This window comes from Mastomys coucha, unplaced genomic scaffold, assembly GCF_008632895.1.
Source record: "Mastomys coucha isolate ucsf_1 unplaced genomic scaffold, UCSF_Mcou_1 pScaffold3, whole genome shotgun sequence".
In the NCBI taxonomy this organism is placed as follows: Eukaryota; Metazoa; Chordata; class Mammalia; order Rodentia; family Muridae; genus Mastomys; species Mastomys coucha.
Genome location: NW_022196909.1, coordinates 39,273,357 through 39,300,873, shown reverse-complemented (window position 1 = coordinate 39,300,873; position 27,517 = coordinate 39,273,357). Strand labels below are relative to the sequence as shown.

Below are 27,517 nucleotides of genomic sequence, written 5' to 3'. Positions count from 1 at the left end.
TGTGATTCTAAACAAGAAATACTTTCCTTTAGTAAACGTAGGGCACTGTTCCTAGAGAAAAGAATCAAGTGTTTATAGTGTTTAGCAAAGGCCTAAACTTATCACAAGGAGTACGAGTATTGCAACCGAGTATTACTTTACAGTCCTTTTAGTCTTAGAGGTTTATGATAAATAAATAAAGTGATGTTTATTTATTGTATAACCCTGAAAGTACTTTTTACTTGATAGGAGAAGCAAGGGAGCAGGACAGATATTGGAATCGTCCTTCAGTCTTTGCCTGATCTAGCTGATGAGATCACATTCGGACGAACCGCAGCTCCTGCTCAGCCATGGGGTGGCTTCAGGCAGCAATGGAAAAGTCAGCACAACAATGATTGACTGGGCCTAGATCCTAGAGCAGTGATGCTCAACCTTCCCAATGCTGTGACCCTTTCATACAGTTCCCCATGGTGCAGTGACCCCAACCATAAGCTTATCTTGTTGCTAGTTCGTAACTGTAATTTTGCTACTGTTAAGGAATCCTAACAAAACACCAGCATCTCCTGATGGTCTTACGTGACCCCTGTGAGCCTTTGACCCCTAAAAGACTCCCAACCCCGGGGCTGAGAATCTCTGTTCTGGACAGAAGCTAGAAACTTGTAGCTGCAGACACCGGCAAGCAATCGAGCGGTGACTTCTTTTTTATTTGTTTATCTATTTAAACTTCTAAAGTGCATTTTCCCTCTCATTAGTAAAAAGGGGACCACATAAGAGGCTGCCCACAGAAGTCTAAAAGTATTGTTTAAAGGTTTAGTGAGGGTTGAAAAGAAAGTGAAAATCGATACCTCCGGTTTAAGAAGAGAAGGTCTCAGCAGTTGATGCTGCCAAAGGAAATTAAAACAGGAAAAGATTTAGATAGCGGTTCAGATGGGAAATAAAGAACATGATCGAGAAAAGAGGAATACAGGCAACAGCTTGAACCTGTCACTTTAAGGTATGATTCATTATTTACATGACGCCTGCCAAACTACTAATTAATAGTTTAGATAATTACTTGGGCACTAAGGCACATCAGAAGCCATTGGCTTTAATTTCACTTACTTTTAATTAACTAATTGATAATAACCTTAATAACCGATTTCTATGAGGATATTTTTGTGTAAGCTTCAGAGTATGAAGGATTGCTTGGGCTTCTACAAACAAATAGCACAGGCTATTTTGACAGGTTTAGCCTTGATGAAGCTGCTCATCATTTTCACTCCTCATCACATTAAGTATAATTGCGTCCTCCAGGAAGAATGGAAAGACAGAGTGACAAAATGCAGCATGTATTTGGGTTCATATTGAAGACATTCTCTTCATTCTCCCATGTTTTAAAACACAAAATATGCATGGCTCCCATTCGAGTATGTTTTCAAAGTCTTTTGTGAGTCAGGAATTAGTCCCTCCTCCAATTCTGTAGGGCCTCCCATCTGCCTCTCCTCCCTATTACTCAATGAGCTAGGTCAAAGTCTTTGTTGGTATGTTTCATAATAATTCATGCTTCAACCAAATGGGAACTAACACTTGATCAAATTTTAGCATAGCGGACTTTGAAAGTAAATTGTTAAATGGTAAGTCTTTCTGTGTGCCCTGGGAAGGTAGAGGACAGCTCTGGAAGTGCTCCTGTCTGTGAACCAACTGCTCAAAATGAGCACACAGATATGGTGCTCTTTGAAAAGGAAAGGAAGTTTAGGTTAGAGACTCTCCAATTCTAATGGGTTCGTTATCTGTCATAATCATCCCTGAGAACTAGTTCTTCATATAGGCCATTAATACCCATCTGCATGGTCTAGAATATATGCATTCCAAAGTACAAGCTACAAAGAATGTATTTATGTCACTCTTTTGATTGAGAGAATGCCTGCTAAGTCAGACTAGGTTCTCAGTAACTTTGCTGACACTCACAAATCTCACTCAACACTATTGGCTCAGGATCCTCAGTATGTTCTCTGTAGACTGAGTCACAGGCATGGAGTCAAAAACTCAGAGATGCCTACTAGTATGATATTAGAGATATATAAGATATTTGGACTAGAGAGAAACCTGAACTGTTAAAAAAATTTTAATCAACTTTACAGCTCCTTAATTATATCTATAGAACCAGAAAACCAAATTTAGTATGCTACCACATACTACAATTCAAAAGAATTCAGAGCAAAGACATCATCCTTGGAAATATTAGCCACTGTGGGTCATTGCCTACACCCTGGACGATAGGCTTAAAAATCCAAAGCAAAGAAGCAACATATAGAAAGGAAATACATTAGAAAACATCATTAAAAGTTTTGGTTGAAATAGAAGATAAATCTAACGTCAATCAGTCCTCTATCCTACACAAAGGCTTTCCTCGAAGGCTCGATGCTGTACCACATAATACAGCCCTTACCTCTGGTGCAAAGCCTCCCCTGAAAGGCAGAAATGGAAACTTGTGTTAAATGCATGGATTTTCCAGACCCGAGAGAATTACAGATAAGGACCACTTAAGAGAATCAGAGGCTATACAATCAGTTTTACCGACATCAATCTCACTGGGACACACTTCCTACAGTGTTAATAAGATGAGAGGATCAAGTAATATGCTTACATTACTCAAAAGTTATCTTCACAGATCTTGCTCTCACGTGACCAACAAACTATGTCCATTGAGCAGGCACAGGCACTTGCCATGCAGCTTGATGAACTGAGTCCAACCCCCAGAATTCACATGTAGAAAGGGCTGACTCCAGAAGGTTGTCCTCTGACTTCTCTCTATATCCATGCTACGGTAATATGCTCCCAAACCCCATGAGAATAAATAAATAAGTAAATGCAAAAATGACTTAAAAAATAAAGCGTGAAAATTCACTTTGATTCTGTTATGATCACCTAGCATAAAGGTGTTCTTTGGTGCCTCATCTATGTCTTGATATGGATAATTATGTTCAGCAAGAAAGAGATACTTCTTAAGCAGAAAACTACATAGGCAGGTGCATACTCAGATTAGAGTCTTCCAAGTGAATGCAACCATATTGCCTGTATGTTTCGACTTGATACTAACAGTAATGAAGGATACAAAAAATAAAATAAAATAAAATAAAAAAACGGACCTTCTTTGCTCTTTAAGGAACCCACTTCAGTTCCTTTTAAGAACCTTCTCAACTTCCAAGCACTCAAAAGTATACAAAGTTAAGTAAAGTTCACGGACCACAGGTTGTGCAATAAGTTGTCTGCACTTGGGAGGGACAAGGGAGTGTAACAACATGGGTTGCCATTGATCATGAGATGTTCCTTTATTTTCTGTGTGTTTAATCATGAGGCTGATGTTAGTGCTGATGATCTTGCCGTATTCAGCTGTGATGTCTAGATTGTTACTGAGCTAAAGGTATGGCTTTGTAAGTACATCGAAAGGGTCTTTGCAGAGCATGCAGCTGTAGCCCGGCAGCAGTGGTTCTCAACCCGTGGGCCACAACTCCCACAGAGCTGCAAATCAGATTCCTAATAATACAAACATTACAACTCATAATGGCACACGCTTACAGTCATGAAGTAGCGACACAGTAATTTTTATGGTTGTGGGTGGTCACCGCAATATGAGGAACTATTGTAAAGGGTCAGAACATTAGGGAGGTTGAGGACCACTGTTCTACAGGAAGAGTCTACGTAATCAGATGTGTCTTAAGTGGTTATCAAATAGCATCTGTGAAGCTGCTGGTAATGGGGCAAATGCAGTATGAAGTACTCCTCAACAGTGCCTGAAAGTTTCTTTAGTGAAGTGTCCAGAGTGCTTATATACCTCAGCCAGTACATGGGGGGGGGGGGGGGAATTACAATCCTTCTGATGTGTGTAAAACTTAATATTAAAATCTATATCATTGTCTTTTAGAGATAATTAGACACAGCTTATATTTAGGACCTAATCCTATTCATGAGCCACACATATCAGGTAAAATATCTAGACAAATTTTTTTTTCTAGGATATTTCAATTTCCCCCTTTTTATTCAATATGGGGAAAAAAATCAATATTCTGGTTTAGTGGCTCATGTCTACAATCCCAGCACTTGGGAGTCTGAGACAGGAGAATTGGTCAGTGTGGACCACAGTGAGTTTGAAGCCATTGTGCGTTATGAGTTCAAGGTAACAAGAGTAAGATCCTCTTTCAAAAGTAGTTCTACATACACACGCACACACACACACACACACACACACACACACACACGCATGCTCTTGTGTTCACATTGGGTAACTATACTGTTATTTGAGCTCACAGACAGAAACTTACCTAGAAGAGGTATATTTATATAACACCATCAATATTCATAATTATCTGTCCTTTCAAATCCTGAATGTTGATAATTATAAAATTAATCAAATAATATCAGTGCATCTTTTCATTTTTAGATCCTATGTCTGTATACATTTAATAATGACAAGGGCATAATAAGTGTTCTCTTTGATTTTTAAATAATCCATCTAACCATTCTTTATACACTGAGCAGACCTTAACACATGCAGAGGAAAGAATGTCATTTCACCCAGACACATGTGCTTGTTGCATTGGGGAGATGATGAGTGTAGGCTTATATGTCTAAATACCCTTTACAGGACTCATGTAGAAGACAGTTTAACTGACTATCAGCAATACCCTCTCAGAATACAGCACAAGTTCTCAGGCACATGACCAGCTGCCAACAAAAACTCCAATGGAAGCTTTTCAGCGAAAAGAGAGAAAACAAAACAACAAAAAAACACATTCAAGAATCCCAGGAAATAAATTAGTTTTGATTTGGAGGAAAGCTACCTGAAGCAGATGGCCTGCTGAGGGTGAGTAGATTCACAGATTGCTTTTGATCTGTTCCTGTTAATCAGGGACGAGCATTAAATTATCGAGGGGCTGCCCCAAATTTTAAGAGCCAAAAGCTATCTTAGAGATAGGGTTTGCGGCCTTTGTGGACACACAGAAGTCAAGCCATGTTTCACTGGGGCTAGGCTCATTTAGGGAGACCTCTGTGATTTCCTTGATGTAATAGAATCTGAGGTCGTTGTCTGTTCTCATGGACCATGCAGGGTTATACCTTCTCAAATACTACAGTTCTAGAGTTCAACAAATAGTAGAGTTTGTTTCAAAAGTCGGGATTCCTAGTAGTTCAATTTTATTCAATGTGTTTTATGGAAAAAACCAAAATATTGTTATTTGGTGTTTACATATAATACATCACGGGCCTGTGTGTGTCAGTATTACTTATAATAAATGCGTATGCTTTGTGAAGACAGCAGTGCTTAGCTATAATTCCCCAGGATTCAATTCATTGAGTTCAGGAATATTTTAACAACTACTGTAACTATGGGGCTTCCTTTCTATGGGGTAAATCTTTCTCTTCTGTCTAAAATGAGGAACAAACCTCCGGGCATACAGGTGATAAGACACCAAGAATAGCATCTCTTCATGTAAAAGTAAGTTTTATTTTATTTATTAAATAAATTGGATATCAAAGACTGTCTTCTTGGAAAGGAGAAACATAAAATTATAAACAAGGAGGTGATTTCTATAATGGGAAAAGGCTAAATTAAATAGCTTTTTAGGCACCTTTGATAAAAAAAATAAGATGTCTTACAAAAGTCAGAGGCATGAGATTTATTTTCATCATAAAGGAGGAGACAGGAAGCATCAAGATAAAGAAATAGAACAGCAACTGAAAAAAAAAATGGGAGAGATCTCTCACCTGAAAGCCTACTAAAAGGATCAAAACAAGCCAGAATGGAGGGTATCCTAAGAAAACTGATAACTACATATTATAGCACCTGAGATTGCCTTTTAAATCCCTGCTGTCTGCCATTCCCTACAATTCTAAGGACCATTTTACCTGGGAAACATTTCCTCTTATCAAATACATAGACTTCAAGGAAATAACAAGCCAAAGTGAAAGCTTTATGGCTTACTAGCACCCTGTTTTCCTGTCTCCCCCCCCACCCCCCAGCTAAAACAGTCATATAAAACTGTGGTCAAAAACTAAAAAGAAAAGAATAACATCACCCATCGACAAGGTCAACAAGCCTTTGGTTTTAGTTGGATCAGTACTTTTCATGCCCATATCTCCCCGTTAAAAACAGATAAAGTTACTTACTGTTAAAATAAATGTTGGACAATTAATGCTACCTTGAAGTTAAGAAAATTAAGGTCAATCTACTCTATGAGTTAGTGACGGTGATGTTAATTGAAATTAAAAGTGTGGAAGAAAAAGGCATTGCATTGAGGTTTGGGCTAAAAACAGTGGACTCTTCGGTGACGTTCAAAATTCTCGTGCTCCACTTGGAGGGTTACGATCAAGACAAGAATCGCCCAGTTAAAACAGGAGAGGCATCCTTACAAGGACGTTGATTGACTGTGAGGTTGCACGTCAATTCCCTCAACAACTCTAACCAACATTTCCTGGCTCTGGTCACATGTGACTTTCGTGTCTGTTTTCTCTGCTGGGCAAAACGTGTGTAGTTTTGAGGGATCTGCCGGTGGGCAGTTTTTCTCTATGTGACTGTACATGTTAGACACCGATTTCTCGAGCTCTGCCAGGTTTTTCACATGTCTGAGGATCCCTTTTGGATGTCTGTGGGGTTCCGCCCCCCACGGCGGGTTGGATGCTGGTGGCTGTGTCGTAGATGTAGTGTCTCTGGTGTGTGTGGCACTGGCAGTGCATTTAGCAGCTGGTGTAGAGATGCTGTCTGTGGATGGAGTGGACATGGGAGGAGGCAGTGGGAAGAGGCGAGGAGCTGGTGGCCGTGGGGGAGGAGGAAGCGATGGCAGAGGAGGTAGAGAAGAAGTAGGGGGTGTGGAAATGGGAAGAGAAAATGTAAGAAGTTGGGGAGGAGGAGGGTTAGGGGGAGAAAGGGGAAGAGGAAAAGTAGTGAAGGCCATGGGAGGTTGAGGAAGAGGCGGATGTGGGAGGGGAGCAGAGATGCTAGGTGGGTGGGGAGCGATTTCAAAAGAGTTCCTTTTTGGTTCTTTATCTGATGCACAAGTGGGAGTCTCTCTTTTAGAGCCTACGGAGTTTAAAACACGGGCTCTCGGAGGAGGAGAAAGTTCCAAGGTGCAGTCAGCGGGAGAAGTGACCACGTTAGGTTCCGACCCGAGTTCCACCGCTCTTGAAATCGTCGGCAGAGTTGAGAAAGAAAAGTGGGACCAAGAGGAGGAAAAAGAAGAGCCGGAAGACAGAGATTTCATCTGTTCTGTTTGCTGTACGATTAGGGTATCTCTGGGTCCCCCTTCTTTCTCTGACCCGTGGGCATCTTCACTTGCCAGCAGAATGCTGCTGCTACCTCTCTGGCTTGGGCGGTATCTGGTGCTTTCGCATTCAGCTCTCTGCCTGGTGATCTGCCACTCCACCAGGTCTATGGTCTCTGGTCTGTTTGGAGCTTTCCACATCAGCCGCCTAGGAAAGCTCACAGACTGATTCCACACCCTCTGGATCTTTTCTCTCGGGCCCCTCAGAGACTGACTCTTAACTTGTGCTCTGGGTGCGCACAGCTCTTCGACATCTGTTCGTGGCAGAAGGGCTGAGTTTGTTGACCTTTGACCTATACTTTCCATATAAAGGGGATTATGGGTACTCAAGTCGTCCTCAGCGGGAAGAAATGAGAACGTCCTTGCTGGGTTAGGCTGGCTCTCCTTAAGTGGTCCCTCTACAGGAGCTGGCTCATGAGACTCAGTGGCACTGGAGAAGGCCATCCCATCGCGATGACTGCTCCTGTCTTCTGGGACTGAGTTATCTCCCCTGCTTTGTTCAAAATGGTAGAGAAGGAATAGACTTGAAAGAGAAGAAGGAGACAAGCGGTGATACAACTTTCATAAGAAAGGTGTTTTCATGGTTATCATATTTTTACATAACAAAGGCCTAGCGACTTTCAAGCAGTGACTGTACAACATCACTTTCAAGATGCTATTCTAAGGGAAGGCAAGACAGGGACATCCAGAGTTGTGAGAAGGATGGGGAAGTTTCATTAAAACATCAATCTCTAGACTGCCCCGCCCCTCTCCAATTAGGTTGAATCCCTCAAAGGACCTGGGTCCATAGGTGACGGTTTGCTCCTGTATAAGCCTCGGTTTTGGAGCGTGCCGACAGGCGCCCGAGCTTTTGGTTGTGAACCCCCCTCCTTTCTGGAGGGTGCTCAGAGCCCACTGTTATATATACAGGCCTTGGCAGTATCTCAATCAGAAGTTTCCCATTCTATCCCATCTCAGTAACTCTGGGAGCTAAAAAAAAAAAAAAAGTCTCTGATATAAAACAAAATTTGTAAGACAATGCAGAAGGGGAAAACCCCCCTCCCGGGATTAGAAGATCACGAGTTTCCAAAGACAGAACAGAAAGCCCTCAGAGAGTTCAAATATCACAGGTGAGAAATCAACTTCATGTTACAATTCCTGGACTAAGATGGTTTAAACTCTACGCTTGGTTATTTTAAAATACGGAAAACACAAACTGACAGGGAAGGGAAATTTACATTCTCAGCAAATACAGCGTGGGCCAGTCAGTAGTCAAAAATTCACTGAACGAAAACATATATGTTAAAAACAATAGCGTTTTGGTTTCCCGGCATGCTTTGTCAATGCGTGGCTACTGAGCACAGTAGCCACAAGTATCCATGCAATCTAATTAATGCTAAAAATTTGCAGGACTCAAGTCCGGGGCCTGAAATACAAGCATTGGGATCCTTCCTTCCGAAGGGTTAGGTAGCAAGTTCTTTTACATAGCCACGAATTAGACTTTCTTTTTTCCCCCTTCGAGCTAAGCATAAAGCAGGCCCTTTGTGAGCATGCTTGTTTTGTGGTCAAATTCCGGAGCTACGTCTCATTTCGCTGCCTGGGTTAAACAGACAACCAGAATCATGTAGGAAGTAGGGACAACTGGACAATATGGCCTTTTGTCCTAAGCTTGAAGAGCTATTCTGAAAATACATCAAGTATCATTTCACTGATTTTGGAAGAAGCGATCTATGTAGACATATACATAACTTGTGATGGAAAGAACTCCATGTCTGATGCAAAGATCCAGATACTTTTGAAGGGGCCCCTAGTGGACACTGAGAGCACTGTCATATCAGAAGGAAACTGGGGTGTGGGGGAGGGTTGGAGGGGGCGAGGAGACTAAGTAGGAAGGATGCTCTTTGTTTTTAAACATAAACACCTACATCATGAACAATGAGGACCACTGTGCGGACAATAGTACTGCCATGGCGCTACACCTATGCTCTAACAGTCTTTTATTAGAATGACAGTATTTACTTACTTATGCCTGTGCATCCACAGGTGAGAAAGGGCAAACGTGTGACAGGGAAGAAAAGTTGTAACTATCATTAATTCCAGGTGGTCAGGCAACACTTAACAGACACTTGCTTTAAACAATACCCACGTCCAAGAGAGAAGATGCATGCTCTTAAGTTGTTCTTTCCCTTCGTTCATGAGAATAATATCTAGTGATGTTTCAGATAGAATTTTGCGGCATTTACTCTCCAGTCTTACCCCATAGAATTTTATCTAACTGTCTATTTGCCAGAGATATATGAGATTTCATCTTTGTGAAATGTGGGCTATCTCAATCGTGAAAGGGAAATTTTAAATAAGGTCAGGAGTCCTGAACATGTTTTAACTTTAAGAATTGGTCCGTGTGCAGAGATGATCCTGGGTTTCGGAAAGAAGGTAAATATATTAGATACTAGGTGATTATTATAGAGCGTTAAATCTCCATGAAGTTATTAATTGCTTTGTGAAGATTTGTTTTCCTCAAAATTATTTGTTTTTTTTTTCTATTTAAAAACGTCATTGGTAATAATTCCTTTGGAGCTAGTTGATTTTGTAGCTTACTAGAACCCTTATAAAACATTTTCAATAGAAAAATGAAGCATTTCTAAAAATGAGGTAAGGGTCAGATTTAAAATGTTTCAATACATGATTGAAAAGTCTTCTACCACAGTTTTTCAAGGGCTAGTCACCCTTAAAGACTGTTAATTGCAATTTGCCCTCATCCACCGCTACTGACTACAGATTTGCAGATGTCATTACATAAATTTGCTTTGTAAAGCTCACATACATATATATAGGTATAGATAGATATTAGTCATCGTTCTCATATGTGAATACTGCTAACTTCACACAAATGCGTTGGTTCTTTAATCTGAACATCATTGCTGCTAGGAAGTGCTCATACAATATAATTGGAGGATCAAATTGGCTCAATTCCTACTTCACCAGTAATTCAATGAGAGCATCCTTTGAAGACTGAGAAGTAAAAACACGTTTTTAAGGAAGGAATCCTATATGTAAACAGAATGCTGTGCTTTAAACTTGCTTTAACTAGAACTTATATAGGATATCCATATATATATATATATGGATATATATATATACATGTACATACTATATGGTATGTTATAGATTACATATATTTATGCAACACTAAATGAGCACCCATATAATTTTACAGCTTCATATATAATAATATAAATACTGAATACATTATTCATGCATCTGTCTAAACTTTCTTTTTTTCCAATAGAAGCAGTTTTCATGATTTTTTGAGATGTGTTCTACTCCCACGAGTAAATTCTAGAAACAAAATAGATACATGTTTTTAGCTTGCTTCAAAATTCCTTATCATGCCCTAACGTAGTTGCTCTTGAAGTTTTATAATAAACGCAAATTAAATAAAATGAAACTATGTGGGTTTTATCTTTTGACAGAAACAGTTGTGACGTCTCAGAAATACATTCACAAGCTCACAAGCTCTGTCAAAAAATGTATGGCTTAAAATTGCTTAGAAATTTCACAGTGTAGATATGGCCACCGCTGCCTCCGAGCAGTTCAGTGAGCAGAATGTTCAGGGAACACTGTGCCATTTAGTAGTTCAGATTTTAATTTTTCCTTCATATAATATTCTATAATATCTTAATGTCTTATTTTTTTCTTAATGTCTTATTTTAAGATACAGAATTTGATTTTGATTGCCAAACTGGAGGGTTTTGTTTTGTTGTTATTTCTTTTATCTCAAATCAGGAATTATAATCTTACCATTCAGATTTATTGCAATCTCCTACTCGATTGCTTTTTGAAGATCTATAATTTTGTCCAGGAAATTGCCCCCCATATCATTAAGATTGGGGGATTAAATATAATATCTGAAGCTGCGTCTAACATGGATACGGTTTATATTTTTCCTGTAAGTTTTCCTTTTGTCTTGATTTGTTTCCTTTTTCTTTCTCACTCCAGTGTTTCAGCTTGAGGGCTCAGCTATTTTAGACTTAATAATAAGATGACAGGCTGTAACCGGCTGACAGCCCCGTCTTTCTGCATGTGCTTGGAACTAGCTTCGCTCCCAGAATCCACTGCGCCTACATAGTTGTCCTCCCTTGCTACTCACATGGCGCTCTCTCCCAGCTCTTCATAGAGATGTGCTCCTGGTGGTGGTGGTGGTGGTGGAGGCGGTGGCGGCCCAGGAGCAGGTGCAGCAGGTACAGGAGCCGCAGGCCTGGCTGCAGGCATGGCAGACTGAATTCTTGCAGTCTTCGTGCACTCAGCCTGGCGTCTTGAGTAGAGTAAGGTTGTCTTGTAAGACTCGGTTTGGAAACCACAATCAATAGGCTATTGTCTTAATAACGAGGTTCTGTTATCAGGGGACCCACTTAGATTATACACAAATATTTGAACTACTAAATCGATACAACAGAAGCATTCTCGCGGTCTATATGTAAATATTTGCCCCTTGAAGAAACAAAGTTCACAGAAATACTTTCAAATTAATCAGTTTTGCTTATGCTCATGATGCTAGTGGTAGAGGGGATCTGGTCTGTGGTTTTAAATGGCACAGACAGTAATTCTTTTTTAAAATTAAGTCATCACATTTTAGAAATGATTAGAATATACCTTACCTTTCATATTAGTGTTGTACCAAGTTGTCTAAAAGCAGCTTAATTGTACACACACACACACACACACACACACACACACACACACACATGCACACACCTCAAATTCTCAAACCCAAATAATTGCTAAGAAAATAACACACAGTTCAGTACGGTACTACAACTTGATTGATATGATCCGTGATTTCTCATTTTCTATCACATACATTCATGTGCAAAATATACTTACACTTTAAACCTGTTTTGGAAAGCAGTGCATAAGAAGAAGAGAAAGTGACATTAGAAATACTGTAGTTTATAATGTGATCTGCTATAAATTATGAGCAGTTTACTGAACAAGCTCGTAACGACACAGTTAATGAAACAGGAGGGGAAGAAAGGACTTCAATACGGTGAGTGGATGAATTTGTAACCCTTCATTATTACTAGTGCAGACTTACAAGTTACTAAAACATTTATCACAAAGAAATAAATAGCGGAACCAAAGGGAGTAAGAAAAACTGTAGTAAATCATGGCACTGTGAGTTTCAATTCTAATAAAACGAATGGAAGCTTGAAGATGACCTGGTGTTTGTAAGGGCTTGTTTCTTTACTTGGAGAAATATTGATTTTACTGGTATAAGGGTCTGATACACTCCTTTGAGGAACAGCTGAATGAAAAAGGGAGGAAGAACACTACAGAATAAAGGTGGAAAATAATACTAGATGGATGGCTTAGTGATTTAAAGTATTTCCAGTGCTATTTATGGGGAATTTCAGATTCACAATAATAATTGATTTGTTAAAGAAACATTAAGATTAACCTTAGCGACCAAAAGTTATGTTTGCAACTCCATAGGACCTTTGTGAGGAAAGTATCCATTTAACATCTTCACACCTGGAGCATACCTTGAACCAATTTTCTCTCAAATTGAAACTAGTGAGTTAATTCCGTGTGTTACTGTTTCTTTCTGTTTGTTATACCAAGCATTTATGGAAGTTATTATAATTGTCTGTTATTGGCTTTCTGTGGTCCCCTCAGGGCTACTTCTCCTTTTAATAAACTTCATTTTTTTTTTTAAATGGCTGCCAATAGGGACACGTTACTAATTTCTCATACCTCATATCAGGCCTGATGTATATGCCTTGCTTACTTCAAATTGCAGGTATTAAAATACTTAAATTCCTCGACCACTTCCCAGATGTTAAGTAATTTTGGCACGAGCAGGAAAATACCATGACAGAATAAGTTACACCATCATTTTGCAAACACTGAAGTGACATTATCAGGTAGCGTCCTGAATACCTTCCGGGGAATAGCCACCTAGCGACCTCATACTCACTGTCGGTAGCTCACTAAGACGACCAAGATGGCTGGGATGCAGCAGAGGATGATGATGAAGGCCAAGGCCAGTAAGGCCCCTTCTGTGTACCCCAAGCTCTCTCCTCGCTTCTTGATGCTCGTCACTGCTTCAGGAGTCCGAATCTCCAGGATGCGTCCTCCTTCCCCGTAATATGGCTGGAAGTCTTTATTGATATCGAGCAGTTTGCCGTCCAGGAACCTTTGTTGTGTGACAGATTGAAGAACTAATTATGCCAGAAGAGAGAAGTTGGTTTGAAATTGAAATACATAAGGGGGAAGGAGAATGGAAGGAGGAACAGTAGGAGGGAGGGCTGGGAGGCAATGGCTGGAATGCAAATAAATAAAATAATTAATTAAAAAAAGACATCTTTTAAGATTCTGGATTTAAAAGGCCAACTGTGTGTGATGATTAGTATTAGTCATATATATACATATTTTAAAGGAGATTCAAACCCAGAGACAGGCATTATGTCCAGGGATCTGATAATAAATTTGTTAACTATTATTACTAGTTTTGTTTCCTATCTTTGGACTAAAGAACACACACACACACACACACATCGCACCAGAGGAGATGTTTAGCTTTCACATAATAAAAATTGAGAATAATCATATTGTTCATGGCTGGGCATTAAGCAACAATTATAATACCTTGGTATATTTTACTAAAGCTAAATCTTCATTCTTCTAGTATTAAAGCTAATGTCTACATTTTTGGTCTTGGAGTGTGAGCATGTGTGTTTATGAATAAGTCATAAAGGACTTATGAAAAAATTCATAGGCTTAAAAAGTGTATTGTTTTTTCAGATAGTTCAAGAAAAGTCTAAATGCCAAATTTTATCTCTTCAAAAAGGTATTTTCATTTTCTATGTTCTTTTGTGGTTTGCTCTCAGATATTTTATCCTAAATTGTTCACGAATGCTGTTAAATTACATCCCAATCATTTTTGTCTCTACCACCAGTTAGCATCCATAAAATGCAGACACATTATTTTTCTAAAATCTTGTGTGATCTATTACCAAATTAAAACAAAATTATATGGAGCATAAAGGAAGCTGGTAGGTTAGAAAAATCCAGGGAAAGCTGCATTAAGAACAAGTGTCAGCAACAACTGTATGAACCCACCTTTAAAGTCTGGTTCATGCTCATATGAACTGCGTTTACATATGACTACCTATCAGTGTACATTTTAAATTAAAATGAAGAGTAAGTAAAACTTCTTCCCACCGATCTCCAGGACACTAGGTGTCACTAGAGTCCAGCAAAAAAAAAACTGGATGAGGCATTAAGGGAATTAGAATAACAGCCAATGGAAACTATGTAATAACGTTCTATTTAAGATTTCAGCCTTTACTCTCTTATTTTGTTTCTTTTCTCCTTCTCTGGTGCTCCTCTTTCTTGTCCCCTTCCTCCCACTCCCCCCCTCCCGCCTTTTCTCCTCCTCCTCCTCTTCCCCCTCCTCCTCCTCCTTTTCTTTTTCATCCCCACATCCCATTCCTCTTTTTTTCCCTTTGGATTCTGATATCATAGAGAATGTAGAGCTACATGACAGTGATTTTCCCTTTACTGAGCTCTTCTCAGTCAGGACATGAGATGGGTTTGTTTGTTTGTTTGTTTGTTTGTTTTAACCATAGAGTTGTATGGAAGAAGGCTCAGTTTCTTCCTAAACTTTAAACCTGCCGAAGTCCTTGGGCCAATCACCTCATCAAGAGTCTATTATTACCCCTTCTTCGCCAGCCTCTTGCATCAGGAGTGTGGAGTTCCTTTGTGGAGATCTCAAAGTGCTGTTTTGGCTCCGACGACTTCAGCAGCCTCCTGTTGCCCGGGAGGTTCCTGACCTCAGTCCAGCCCGTTCAGGATTTCAGTTATCCATAAATAAGAATCACCTACAGGTGCTACTGTCCCTTTCAGGGAGGTGAAGTGCAATAAAAACCACTTACTTAAAAAGCTCATTTCTGTCGATGGCTCTGTTGGTCTGCGGGTCAATGGCATAGACAGTCAGGTCACACTGGCTATAGTCTTCTAGGGAGAAGGCGTCTCCATGGCGGCGGGCACCTATGGACTCTACCACAACTTTGGCACCAGGAATTTGCTCCTGAACGTAGCGATCCAAAATCCTAAATACAAAAGAACGCACAAATATGACATTCTGATGGACTTAGTGGGGGCGGGGGTATAAAAAGCAATCCTCTACTTGAAATGACATTTAGTAAATGACAGTTGGTTTTCCCTAATGTTTACTGGAGAATGCCTATGCGGGTTTTCGGCTTTCAATTCTCAATGATGCTAGAGGCTGAGTATGTGAAAGAGGTTATCAACCACGTGCTTTTTTACGTCTCGAGTCCTTAGTTTATGACATCGTTTCAGTGTTTAGCTGGCTCGTGGAAAACGTCAGCTAGAGTGTACAAGTGGAGCAGCGTCTGCTTTAGGAATCACGGGACACTGGGAATCCCCACCCATGTTGTCATACATGACACCTCTACAGGAGCATAGGACACTCCCAATATGGTGGAGGAGTAGGACACCCAGTTCCCCAGGCTTATAAAGATCCTTAGAACATGGATGGTCACAGTGGAAGAATATAGACAAATTTGGTGAGTTTACAAGATGAAATATTCCATGAAAATCTTAGAAGCTAGACACAACCCCCCACACACAAAATTTAAAGATGTGTTATCATTTTATACAGAAAAAGGAATATTTGGTAGAAAAGATAAGAAATAATGTTAGCCATTAGATCACTTCTTTAAAGTGTAACTTTTCTCTAGTTCTATAACTTTCTTTAATTGGGAATACCTATTATTAACATTTGTTATTTGTTTTCTATATTCCTATAAATAGAAATTTCTTTAATAACTTTATTATTAAAACATTATATCATTAAACACTTGTAGAACACATTAGGGTATATATTAAAGACATATGGAAATGTATTAACAATAACCATACATGGCAATTCCTTTTGAGGTAGTGTCTCACTGTGCAGCACAGCTTGACTTAAAGTACAATCCACAGAACACAGTCTTTTCATGCAGAAATCCTTCTTTACCCAAAATACCATCGTTCTTACATCTTTTCAACATATTTTTTTTCTAACTTACTGGTTCCCTTTCGTTTTATGTTCTTTTATGTTACCATGAGACATAGGGAGATTAACAAAGTTACTATCATAGTAGAAGAAATTTGAATCCAGTGTGTGTGTGTGTGTGTGTGTGTATGTACATATGTGTGTATACGTATATATATATATATATATGTATATATATATAATGAAACATAATATTGTCTTTGTGCATATTATCATACTATGAGGCTTTGTAAGTTCTCAGGAAACACCCAAAGAAAATACAAGGCAGTAAAATACATTTTCCCTCTTTGTAGACTCCAGAGAACGATCTACAGTAGCTTTGCTTTTTGATTTTGAGTGAGCGCAAACAGCAGATAAAGAGAAGTAACAAGAACATAGACAAAGCCAAAGGTGTGATCTTTGTCAAGTCACAAAGTTAGAGGTCGGGTTAATAGACACATTCAAGACAAAGTTTAGGGATTATATAATACATGCTATTAAAACTTCTAAGATCAAAGTTCAACATGCTTAAATTAGTGGAATTCCCTTAAATTATGGCTCTGCTCATAGTGATATCTACGAGGACCAAATTAAAGGAAAATAATGTATTTCTAATTAAAGTTTACCTCCAAATGTTTAGGGTTTTTATACAAGCTTTACCTAAATATTATACAGTGGTTAAAAATACCAGGAGTGGTGTAACTGACCTCCTGGATATGTGCTGACCACCGATGGAGGTCTATCTAATATGGACACAGGGGTTAAACAGGAAAATACTTTGCCCTCACCTTCCAAGATTAACTAGATCCCAGGGGACTATAATTCTTGGGAGTCACCAGTGCTCTTGTTCAAGGAGTCTGTGGAGACATCAGTGGGTAGACTCTAACTGGTGTGTCTACAGCATAGGAAATTTTCCTCAGTGCTGGCAAGTGAAGCTACAGTCAAGCACAGCCTTGAACTCATTCTCACTCAGGTGGAGTAACTGTTAGAATGAACTTCTAGCTCCTTTAGCTGTCCATCTAAGTCTGCTCACCCTTGAGGACTAGACACTCAGCTGGCTTTAGCAGTAAAAAAAAAAAAATGGTTAATTTTCTTCCATTTCCTGACCTTAAATACCCTGAAAGAAAGTATAACTAAAGATTAAAATAATTAGTAAGTTTGTATAACATTCGTTTTGTTTTGTTTTGTCTTTTTTGGGTATTTTTTGTTGTTTGTTTTTTGAGACAGGGTTTCTCTGTGTAGCCCTGGCTGTCCTGGAACTCACTCTGTTGACCAGGCTAGCCTCGAACTCAGAAATTCGTCTGCCTCTGCCTCCCAAGTGCTGGGATTAAAGGTGTGTGCCACCACTGTCTGGCTTCTACAACATTCTTAAATCCACTGATGATATTGATTAAAAGAATTCCAGATATAAGATCCCATTGACATTGACTCAATTCAACATTGCAGTGCCTACTTGCTACTCAGAGAGATAGGTCCTCTGTAATTTTAACTTAAGAATCAAATGATGATTAAAATTTTTTCTTTCTTTTCACTCCGGAAGCCATCTGGAGGGAACTCACAGTGTGATTCTAGCCATTCCAACAGCTATCAACATTTCTAAAGCAGATCTTGGTTCCACACTCCCCAGTTCAGCCTTAGACTCTAGAGGAAACATGGAGGGAGAACACAGCTTTGGAGGAGGGATGCTTTATGAGCTTTTCAGGAGACTCTAATGGACTTTGATTTGGATGGTTAATACACACATCCCACATCTTTGGCCTCTCCTGGTTTTTTGCCTAGGTCTTGCTATGCTTATAACTCTTGTCTTTACTTCCTCTTCACATTTCTAGTGTAGGCATTAGTCAAGAATTCCTTTCCTCTCTACAGCACTTTTGAGGTGCCCTAGATAGACCCACTAGAGGGGCACCCCAACTGCTATGTCTGAAACCCCCCCACCCCCCCAGTATGAAGTCAGCTTTGGTCAGTGTCCTGACTCCCTGAATGGCACCTGTGGTTACCTCTAGAGGGATGAGGATAATAAGGACAGGAGAGGACACAACAGACACTTTAAGCATGGGGACCTCAGTTCATGTCTTTGACTATAAGCTGAAAATGTCCTTGGTTGTGTCCCAACTGGAGGCAAGTCCAGAAGTCCAGAGAATGGATAGTCTTGGTAGAGACCTAATATTTCAGTTAGACAGGTCAACAACCTGATTATGGGATCACCCCTCAGAAAGGTGGGTACACCTACAGCTATGCTAAAGCGATAGGAGGAATAATTAGCATTTTAATGAGATAACAAAGCTCTTACCCAGAATTCCCATTCTCTAACACGGTAGCTGAGAGGGCTTTGTAAGTCTGCCCGCTCAGAAAACAGTGACTTTTCATTTTCTTTTCTAAGTGTGTGCTTTCCTTAGTGATTTGAGCTTCACTTTTCCTCTGAAGCTGCCCTCCCCCATGTTAAGCATGTGACTGGCTCCCCCATGTAGCTCCTTATTGAGCATGTGGCTGGCCTCCACATAGGCTTAATTCTAAACCACAAGGTGTTTGCCCTTTTCTGTTCCATATTTCTTTTCTAGAAACTTGCTAAAATTTACAGATTGCCTGTTCCGTATTTTTTTTCTTTTTCTTTTAAAACTCAGTAAAAGTGTCCTTGGGCTCCCTTTGGGGTCCATTTTAATTTTTTTTATTAACAAGACTAAGAACCATAAAAGGGGTCCCTAATATCTCTAGTAATGCATAGGGATTCTTCCAAGTCTCCTTGACGTTTACACCCACAGTGTGAATCTTGGAGAAACTCACAGCCACACTCTGGGTGCGTTTTTCTATGTGTCCCTCTCTCTTTACATTCACAGTTAAAGTCTACATTAGAACCTCTATTTCATTAAACAAAACAAATCTTCAATACACAATCCATGCAAGCCAGGCATGGCCACCCATGCTTGCAATCCTAGGATTTTAGAGATAGAGGCAGGGGGATCAGAGGCTCAGGGTCATCACGGAAAATTTGGTCTAGATGAGACCTGTCTCAGAACAGACAGACAGACAGACAGACAGACAGACAGACAGAGAGAGAGATGGGGGATGGGGAGAGGGAGACAGAGAGAGAGACAGAGAATGCAGCCCATGCTTCCTTGAATTGATCTCAATAGTGCTGGAATTAGTGGTACATGCTAACATCTAGTTAAATTTATCTGTAGATTTAATGCTTCTTCTGGGATACATCTCTGAAGTATTTGAGAGAGCAACATATTTGAAGATATTGAGATGGCTGGGCAGTGGTGGCACACGCCTTTAATCCTAGCACTTGGGAGGCAGAGGCAGACAGATTTCTGAGTTTGAGGCCAGCCTGGTCTACAAAGTGAGTTCCAGGATAGCCAGGGCTATACAGAGAAACCCTGTCTCGAAAAACCGGAAAAAAAAAAAAAAAAAAAAAAAAAAAAAAAGAAAAAAGAAAATGTTGAGACATCAAGAAATAACATTGTTGCAAATATCAAACTGACTCACTTTCTGCTCTATTAAAAAAATGCATTGCCTTGAGAGTCCAGCCTGTGCTGTATTTTTGCCCTTATTACAAGAAAAACCGCAACCTTAACTTGAGAAGAAATTTGTGTAATAGTGCACGCTAGGAGATACTGCCAATTATAGTGAAATGTTTTGTTTGCTTGATTGATCTCTAACTTTTGTCGGCCACGCACTGGAAGCCTGTCTCATTAAGTGCCGTGCTCTTTCACAGCTGTCTTCGCCATTGCCTTCTTCACTTCTCAGGTTCTTTCTAGTGAGATTCCTCAAAGATCCATCCAACCTGGACGACTCACAGAGAAGAGAGAGTCGATTGCCAAACATTATGAATGCCTGACTGCAGTGTCCATGGATGGATAGGGAAAGAGCCTCCATCCATTGTTCAGGATTTTCCTTCTCCCCGAGAGAATTATGTTCACAATAATAATAATAAAATCCTGATAGTCACATAAAACACATAAAATGTGAGAGGAGCCTCCCTGTCAAAATGCATTATAATTTTGACATTTTGTAGGTAGAGATGGCAGAGGTATAGAATTCAGAGGTTTGGCTTCAGTGTTCCACTCCTTTACATATCAGTTACATCATTAGTGATTATAAGTTTACAAAGTTTCAAGGTTTTTTTTTTTTTTTCAGTTTTTTGAGACAGGGTTTCTCTGAGTAGCCCTGGCTGTCCTGGAACTCACTCTGTAGACTAGGCTGGCCTCGATCTCAGAAATCCCCCTGCTTCTGCCTCCCAAGTGCTGGGATTAAAGGCGTTCATCACCACTGCCTGGCTCAAGTATCAAGTTCTTTAAATACAATATACTTATGTTTAAATACAACAAATTTATTACATAAGTAAATAAAATATATTAAAAATAATATAATAGAAAAATCATTGCCTGCATGGAACCATGTGTGTTACTAACTAAACAGACTAAAACTCCTCTCCCCACAGATGTTACTGAACGGTGTTCTACAAGATTTGATTGAAGTCAAACATCTGTATTAGGAAGCCTCAAGCTTTGGTCCAATTCGAGATATTTAATTAATTTGTGGGATTATTAAAAAAAAAGAAACGAAGCTCTACACTTCTCACTTGTGCTGTTAATTCAAGAACTACAAACAAACAATGTGGACATGTGGTTAAAGCATTGTAGAGGGTTGCTGTGGATCACAATGCCTTACTTTAGCAGTGTATAGCTTTCAGGTTGCATTAGGGATGTGTTGGTATGTTCCAAGAATATTTTTCTTATTATGCACACAATGACTGCATAGTGTCCCAAAGAGAGGAAAGTTCAGTGACACACTCAGAGTGATATGCAACTCAATGTCAGGCTGGATGAGGAATGCTTCATTAATTCCTTCAAGGTTGCAGAGACTCCCAAATAAATGAAGCCTAAAAATAAACTGTACCCCTTAAAATGTAACACTGTCTAATTGGTTAAGGACAGTTTTGATAAGAAATATATATTATGAGACAGAAATAAGTACTAATTTGAGTTCCTGTCTTTTCCTTATACATATAACATATAAATGACATATTTTTCAAATGATAATGTATCTTATAAAATACATTTTCACATCTTCTATATCTACATACTAAACATTTGCTACATTTGTCTTTATTATATAGTCTCTGTGTGGTTAAAGGTTTTCATTTTTTCCATAACATAGAAATTGATGTGACATACACACACCTTTTTGATATTCTGATTTATTTAAGTGCTGTTGAAGGATGCCTAGAAGTAAAATTGTTGGGTCATATAGCATTGCTTAATTTTTAAATGTTCTGAAAGACTTCCTCCATGTTTTTTATAGTAGCTAGATCCTTTTTTTATCTCATTCCCAGTATCTATAACTATTCCAATTTCTTCCCAACCTCACCAACACTCCATTTTACTTTGAAAATATCCTAAAAATAAAATCTATTCTCAAATGGTGATTTCTTACTGTGACCTTGACATGTCCATGCGATGGTTAGCTGAACATGTGCTTCAGGCAGCTGTTGTTTATTTGTTCTTTGAAGAACACTGTTTTTGAGTCACTTGACCATGTTTGTTGGGCTTTCTTATACAAAATTCAGTGTGGATAGAAGATTTGAATATAAGACTTGAAACTGGAAGAACCAGAAGACCATATGGAAGGAAGTTCTTTGTACTGGTCTTAACAATATTTTCCCTGAATGTCACACAAAAAACATAGATAATCAAACAAACAAGTAAACATAAAAACACGGGATAGAGCCAGTCCCATAACACCCAGAGGAAGCTCCACTCCCAGGCGCTCTGACACTCTCAGGATCAGAGGTGAGGAGGACCCAACATCTGTTCCAACACCAGGAGTAACTGAGACCAGCGGGACCAGGCACACAGGAACTCCAACCAGCAGAGTGGCTCAGGTTCCTTCCAGTCTCTCTGGGCTGGTATCCTGAGTGGACCTTGGGCGCAAGCTCTGCTGCCAGTCCCACAATACCCAGAGGATGCTGCTGCATTCACAGGTGCTCTAACAAGCCCAGGGTCACAGGATCCCAGAATCACAGGATCACAGAGACTGCTCGACTCTGAGGAGTTCTGACACAACCAGGATCACAGGAAGGACAGGCTCCAGTCAGATTTAGCAAAGGCAGGTAGCACTAGAGGTAACCAGATGGCGGGGGGCAAGCGTAAGAAAAACATGGGACAAAGCAAAATCTACATGGTTTCTGAACCAATAGGAGATCAGCAGAGTGAAAGGCATATGAGGGGTATGTGTGAACTTGATATCTAGTGAGAGGCAGGCTCCAAATGAATGCTTTGAGAAGTTTCTTCCGCACGACCCCAACATAGAGGAAGAGTTTCAAAACCCTTTCTTTCCCGTGCTTTTCCCTGTATAAAAGAATTGCCTTTGGAAGAATCCAAAGGAAGTATACTTGACTTTCACTGAGCTTATCACATAGTACAAAAGAAAAATGGCTGCCAACTTGAGTTAAAGATGGATATAAGGATGAAGATGAGGGAAGTGGAGATGAAGAAGATGGAGATGGTGGGAGAATGAAGAAGGAACGAAGAAAAGCATGGAGAAAAGTAGGAAGAAAGAAGGGAAGGAAGAAAGAATTCACTTGGGCACCTTTAACAGAGCAATGTCACCTAGACATAAAACAATGCATAATTGAAACTATTAACTACTACTCCTTAAAACACAAGAGTTCTTTTGCCCGCCCTATTCCCAAGGGACCCAACGTAGACCAAGTTTGCTTGTGAGTCACACGCTTACTGCAGGTCCTTGTGACAGATAGTCTTGCAGCCTTTGGTGCTGTCTGGTGACTGTGTTTCACCCTCATTTCTATTCTCAACCTGAGGCTGTAGCTTCAAACCTCTTCCGATACATCTCTATGGGCTGAAGCTAGCTCGCTCGCTCATTCAGTCACTAGCACCTGGGAGCAGTTGGCATGTGGGTAGCATTTTAATGGGGAGCAACAACCAACTCTTTGTCCTTCTACTAATTGCTTCGTGGTCCACCTAGACATGCACAGATGTAAAATTGCAATAATTTTTACTGCCTTTGACAGAAGTCTGTATTCTTGTTATCAGTTTAGTCATTAAATTTGCTGTGAATTAGAAAAGAGTTAGAAATTATGAAGGTGGTCTTTTTTTTTGTTGTTGTTTTTTTGTTTTTTTTTTGTTGTTTGTTTTGGAAAAAATGAAAGACAAGGTTTCTCTGTGTAGCCCTGGCTTTCCTAGAACTCACTCTGTAGACCAGGCTGGTCCTGAACTCAGAAATCTGCTTGCCTCTGCCTCCCAAGTGCTGGGATTAAAGGTATGCGCCGCCACTGCCCTACTATGAGGGTATTTTTCAGAAGGTTTTTGGATAAAGAAACTGTGGTATATCTGTTAAGAAACTATTCAGATATTAGGAAGCTTGAAGGTAAAACAAGGAACTGAAAAGGTCAGGGGAGGTGATTTTTTTTTTTTTTTTTGATTATTGGACAAAAGAATGGGATCTGGGTCCCATCTTTGACTGCAGTAGAGAAATATCCTAAAGTGTCTGAAAGTGCATAAGGTTACTACCAACACAAGGCGTTCTGAAAGAGAACAAAGAGACAGTATTGCCCTCTCCCTTAAGACAATGCACGTACCAGCAGCCAAATGTGGCCATCAATATCTAGAAAGTTCCTCACCCTACTCCTACATCCATGACTCTGCCAGGGATACGGATACTGTTTGTTCCAGAGTCAGGAAGAAATAGTGTAAAATCCCAGCAAACATGGAGGCTGGCATAGGGCTTTTTAGGCTAATGCTCTCTCTAGATCTCTTACCTTTCTCGTGTGTTTCTAGTGTTCTGCATAACTATGCTTGTCTTCTATACTGAGCTCTATGTGTCTCATTTGCATTAATTTGATGGAGAACACAAAGACTAGGGACCAGGGAAGAGCCCGAGTGACAGCCCAGCGATACACGCACTTAATGAAGAACTATTCAGTGGTACAAAGAGTTGATCTATCTAGCCCTGAAACAGTGGAGCAACCTTAGATTTTTATGAAGGAAGTCAACTTGAAAAGGCTGCATACTGAATAACTCCATTGTCCTTCGGTTTCCATGGAGATGGTTTTAGAACTCCTTGGGAATTGCAAAGTCTGTGGATTTTCAAGTTCTTTGTGCAAAATGCCATAGCATTTGCATTTAATCTATTCACCTCCTGACAAATGACTTGAACCATCTTTACATGACTAATGATAACTAATATAATGCATATGCCATACAGATAGCCGCTACACTAGTTTGTCTATACATGTTCAATATAAATGATGTTTTTTTGTAGGTTGGTTAAATAGATACATAAGGGCAAGTTTACATTACATTCTGGACCTAACAAAAACACAAATGCGAAAAGCAAAGAGTATGTTCTAGGGATTGGGTAAGGGAAGTTTGACATTAAAATGTTGTACACAAATTATTACACCTGAGTTCAGACCGTTAGAAACATATTTTTCGAAGGGTGAATGAGATCTGGGTCCTTACTTGAGCTACAAAGCGACTTAAAATGAATGACAGATTGATTGGCATCTTCTCTTTCATTTTGCATGTGTCTTTTACTATGGGTCAGGCTTGCTTGACTCACCACGGAAATTTTAACCACACAGGAGTGTCTAGCCTATCTCATCTCCCTTCAAGAGTGAAGGCAAAGAAATGCTCAATGTCCTGAGCCAGCATCAGTTTCCAGAAGGAACAAGAACACAGAGATGTCAGACCCGTCTACATATGAGGCTAATTGTCTGAGAGATAAAGTGGTATGCAACACAAGTACTCATCTAGAAATCAGATTAGTCCTCTCTGGTGATGAGACCAGTTCATGGATTAACAGTCCATCTGATCACCTGTGAGAGGTTCCCAGGAACTGACACAATGATGGGTCAGTAATGTGCTGGATCACACCTTAATCAAGATTACTTAATTATTGTGATGGTTTGTATGTGCTCAGTACAAGGAGTGGCGCTATTAGAAGATGTGGTCCTATTGGAGTAGGTGTGGCCTTGTTGCAGAGGGCATGGCCTTGTTGGAATAGGTGTGTCACTATAGGTGTGGGTTTTAAGGCCCTCATCCTAGCTGCCTGGAAGCCAGTATTCTGCTAGCAGCCTTCAGATGAAGATGTAGAACTCTCATCTCTGCCTGAACCATTCCTGCCTGGATGCTGCCATGTTCCCACCTTCATGATAATGGACTGAACCTCTGAACTTGTAAGCCAGCCACAATGAAATGTTGTCCTTTTAAGAGTTGCCTTGGTCATGGTGCCTGTTCACAGCAGTAAAACCCTAAGACAATTATCAATACCTTTTGTCCTCTATTTGAACCTAAATCTTATCACAGCAGCTGAAAGCAGACTCAGAGTGAGGGGGCGGAGTGTCGCTGGCCCCTCTATTTGTTCTTCCCAATGTGGCCGCATAGAATTAATCCCCCTGTCCCAGTCTGCTTTCCACAGTTCACCTCTTTAATCGGAATTCTTGGGATGGCTGGTCCAGCCTTAGCATGTTGAAGCTGCAGAAACAGACATCATTTAAATCCATAGAATGTACTAGACCAAGAGTGAGTCATAATTTCTAAAATTAGGTGATAATTATGTCTTATAATGACTCAACTGTATAGAATATACCATAAGGTTGGTTAAATTGATAATACTTGCTAAGGCATGAGGGGTGAGGCCCATAAAGTAGCTCCCTGATTTCCTTTTAATATTCTTTAAAAAATGTTTAATAAATTCTAGTTGTATTTGCAGCATAGAAGTGAAACATATACAATGTATGAAGTCAGAATAAGGTTAACCACAAAATCCTACAAATGAGGGTTTTTAGTCAATAAGTATTTTAAAATTGAAGAAATAAACATTAAACATTAGATAATATGACCAATATAATATGTTCTTTGAGAGAGACATTTCATAGTGAATAATAGAGTGTGTGGATTTAATAGTATGAATTTCAATGTGAAAAAGAATACATGGGCATAAGATTCAGAGTGTGTACAGACAAGTGAGAGATGACATGAAATAAGCATGTTTTAACAAAACTGGTAGTAATTCCTGTTACGTGTTCATTTATCAGATGTTTACATATAAGTAAGTGTACTGAGGATTTTTTTATCATGAAAATACTCTGTGTGATATTGTAATGATGGATGCATTAATGTATAGAGTTAATAGTTTTAGTTACCACTTCTTCAGTATGAATAAATCTAACTATTACATATATAATACATACATATATACATATTTTATGCATGTGCACTTATTATACACATTACATATACACATATTATTATACATGTATACTTATACATAGACAAGTGCCATCCATAAAAACTATCCTGACTTCATAAAGTTAATATAAGATACTACATTGGATACCATTGGCTCTTCCTTCTATGGTCATGGAATATTTTTCTTAGTTTCCCTTATTTGAACATACAGCTTCTGGTTTGCACTGCTTTAATAAGAAGATTTTTTTCAACATTTTGAAAATTCAACAGTGGTGCTTGCTCATTGTCATGAACACATGACATTGGGTGACTGCATTTCTTATGTCACTAAGGGATACTTTAGCATCACATAGGCTTAGCCAGAACAGAAATAAATGAGAGGCAGCCAGTCCCACAACGCCCAGAGGAAGCTCCACTCCCAGGATCAGAGATGAGCAGGAACCAACATCTGTCCCAACACTGGGAGTAACTGGGACCAGCGGGACCAGGCACCCAGGAACTCCACCAGCCCAGTGACTCGGGTTCCTTCTGGTCTGTCTGGGCTGGGGTCCAGAGCAGACCGTGGGCGCAAGCTCTGCAGCCAGTCCCACAACTCACAGAGAAAGCCCTACTCCCAGGTGATCTAACAAGCCCAGGATCACAGGATCCCAGAATCACAGGATCACAGAGACAGCTTGACTCTGAGGAGTTCTGACACAACCAGGATCACATGAAGGACAGGCTCCAGTCAGATTTAGCAAGGGCAGGTAGCACTAGAAATAATCAGATGGTGGGGGGCAAGTGTAAGAAAATAAACAACACAAACCAAGGTCACTGGCCATCATTAGAACCCAATTCTCTCACCATAGCAAATCCTGGACACACCTTCACACCGGAAAAGCAAGATTCAGATCTAAAATCACTTATCATGCTGATGACGCAGGACCTTAAGAAAGACATAAATAGCACCCTCAAAGAAATACAGGAGAACACAGGTAAAGAGCTAG

The 27,517-nt window shown here is 39.7% G+C and overlaps 1 protein-coding gene across 21 annotated transcripts in view; it reads right to left on the bottom strand.

Moving 5' to 3' along the window:
* Pcdh15 (protocadherin related 15) overlaps positions 1-27,517 on the bottom strand; it is a 1,206,525-nt gene that overhangs the window by 7,773 nt on the left and 1,171,235 nt on the right. For 11 of the 21 annotated variants that reach the window (XM_031346898.1, XM_031346900.1, XM_031346896.1 and 8 more), the window contains 6 exons: positions 15,191-15,367; positions 13,231-13,449; positions 12,138-12,146; positions 11,404-11,568; positions 9,277-9,282; positions 4,921-7,797 (listed from right to left, as the gene is read on the bottom strand). In XM_031346898.1, coding sequence (XP_031202758.1) covers positions 6,363-7,797; positions 9,277-9,282; positions 11,404-11,568; positions 12,138-12,146; positions 13,231-13,449; positions 15,191-15,367 — 2,011 coding nt within the window. In that variant the 3' untranslated portion in view covers positions 4,921-6,362. Of the gene's footprint in view, positions 1-835; positions 861-2,407; positions 2,427-4,920; positions 7,798-9,276; positions 9,283-11,403; positions 11,569-12,137; positions 12,147-13,230; positions 13,450-15,190; positions 15,368-27,517 lie in introns of those variants that run through there. The other 10 variants (XM_031346904.1, XM_031346906.1, XM_031346915.1 and 7 more) reach the window with 8 other exon arrangements.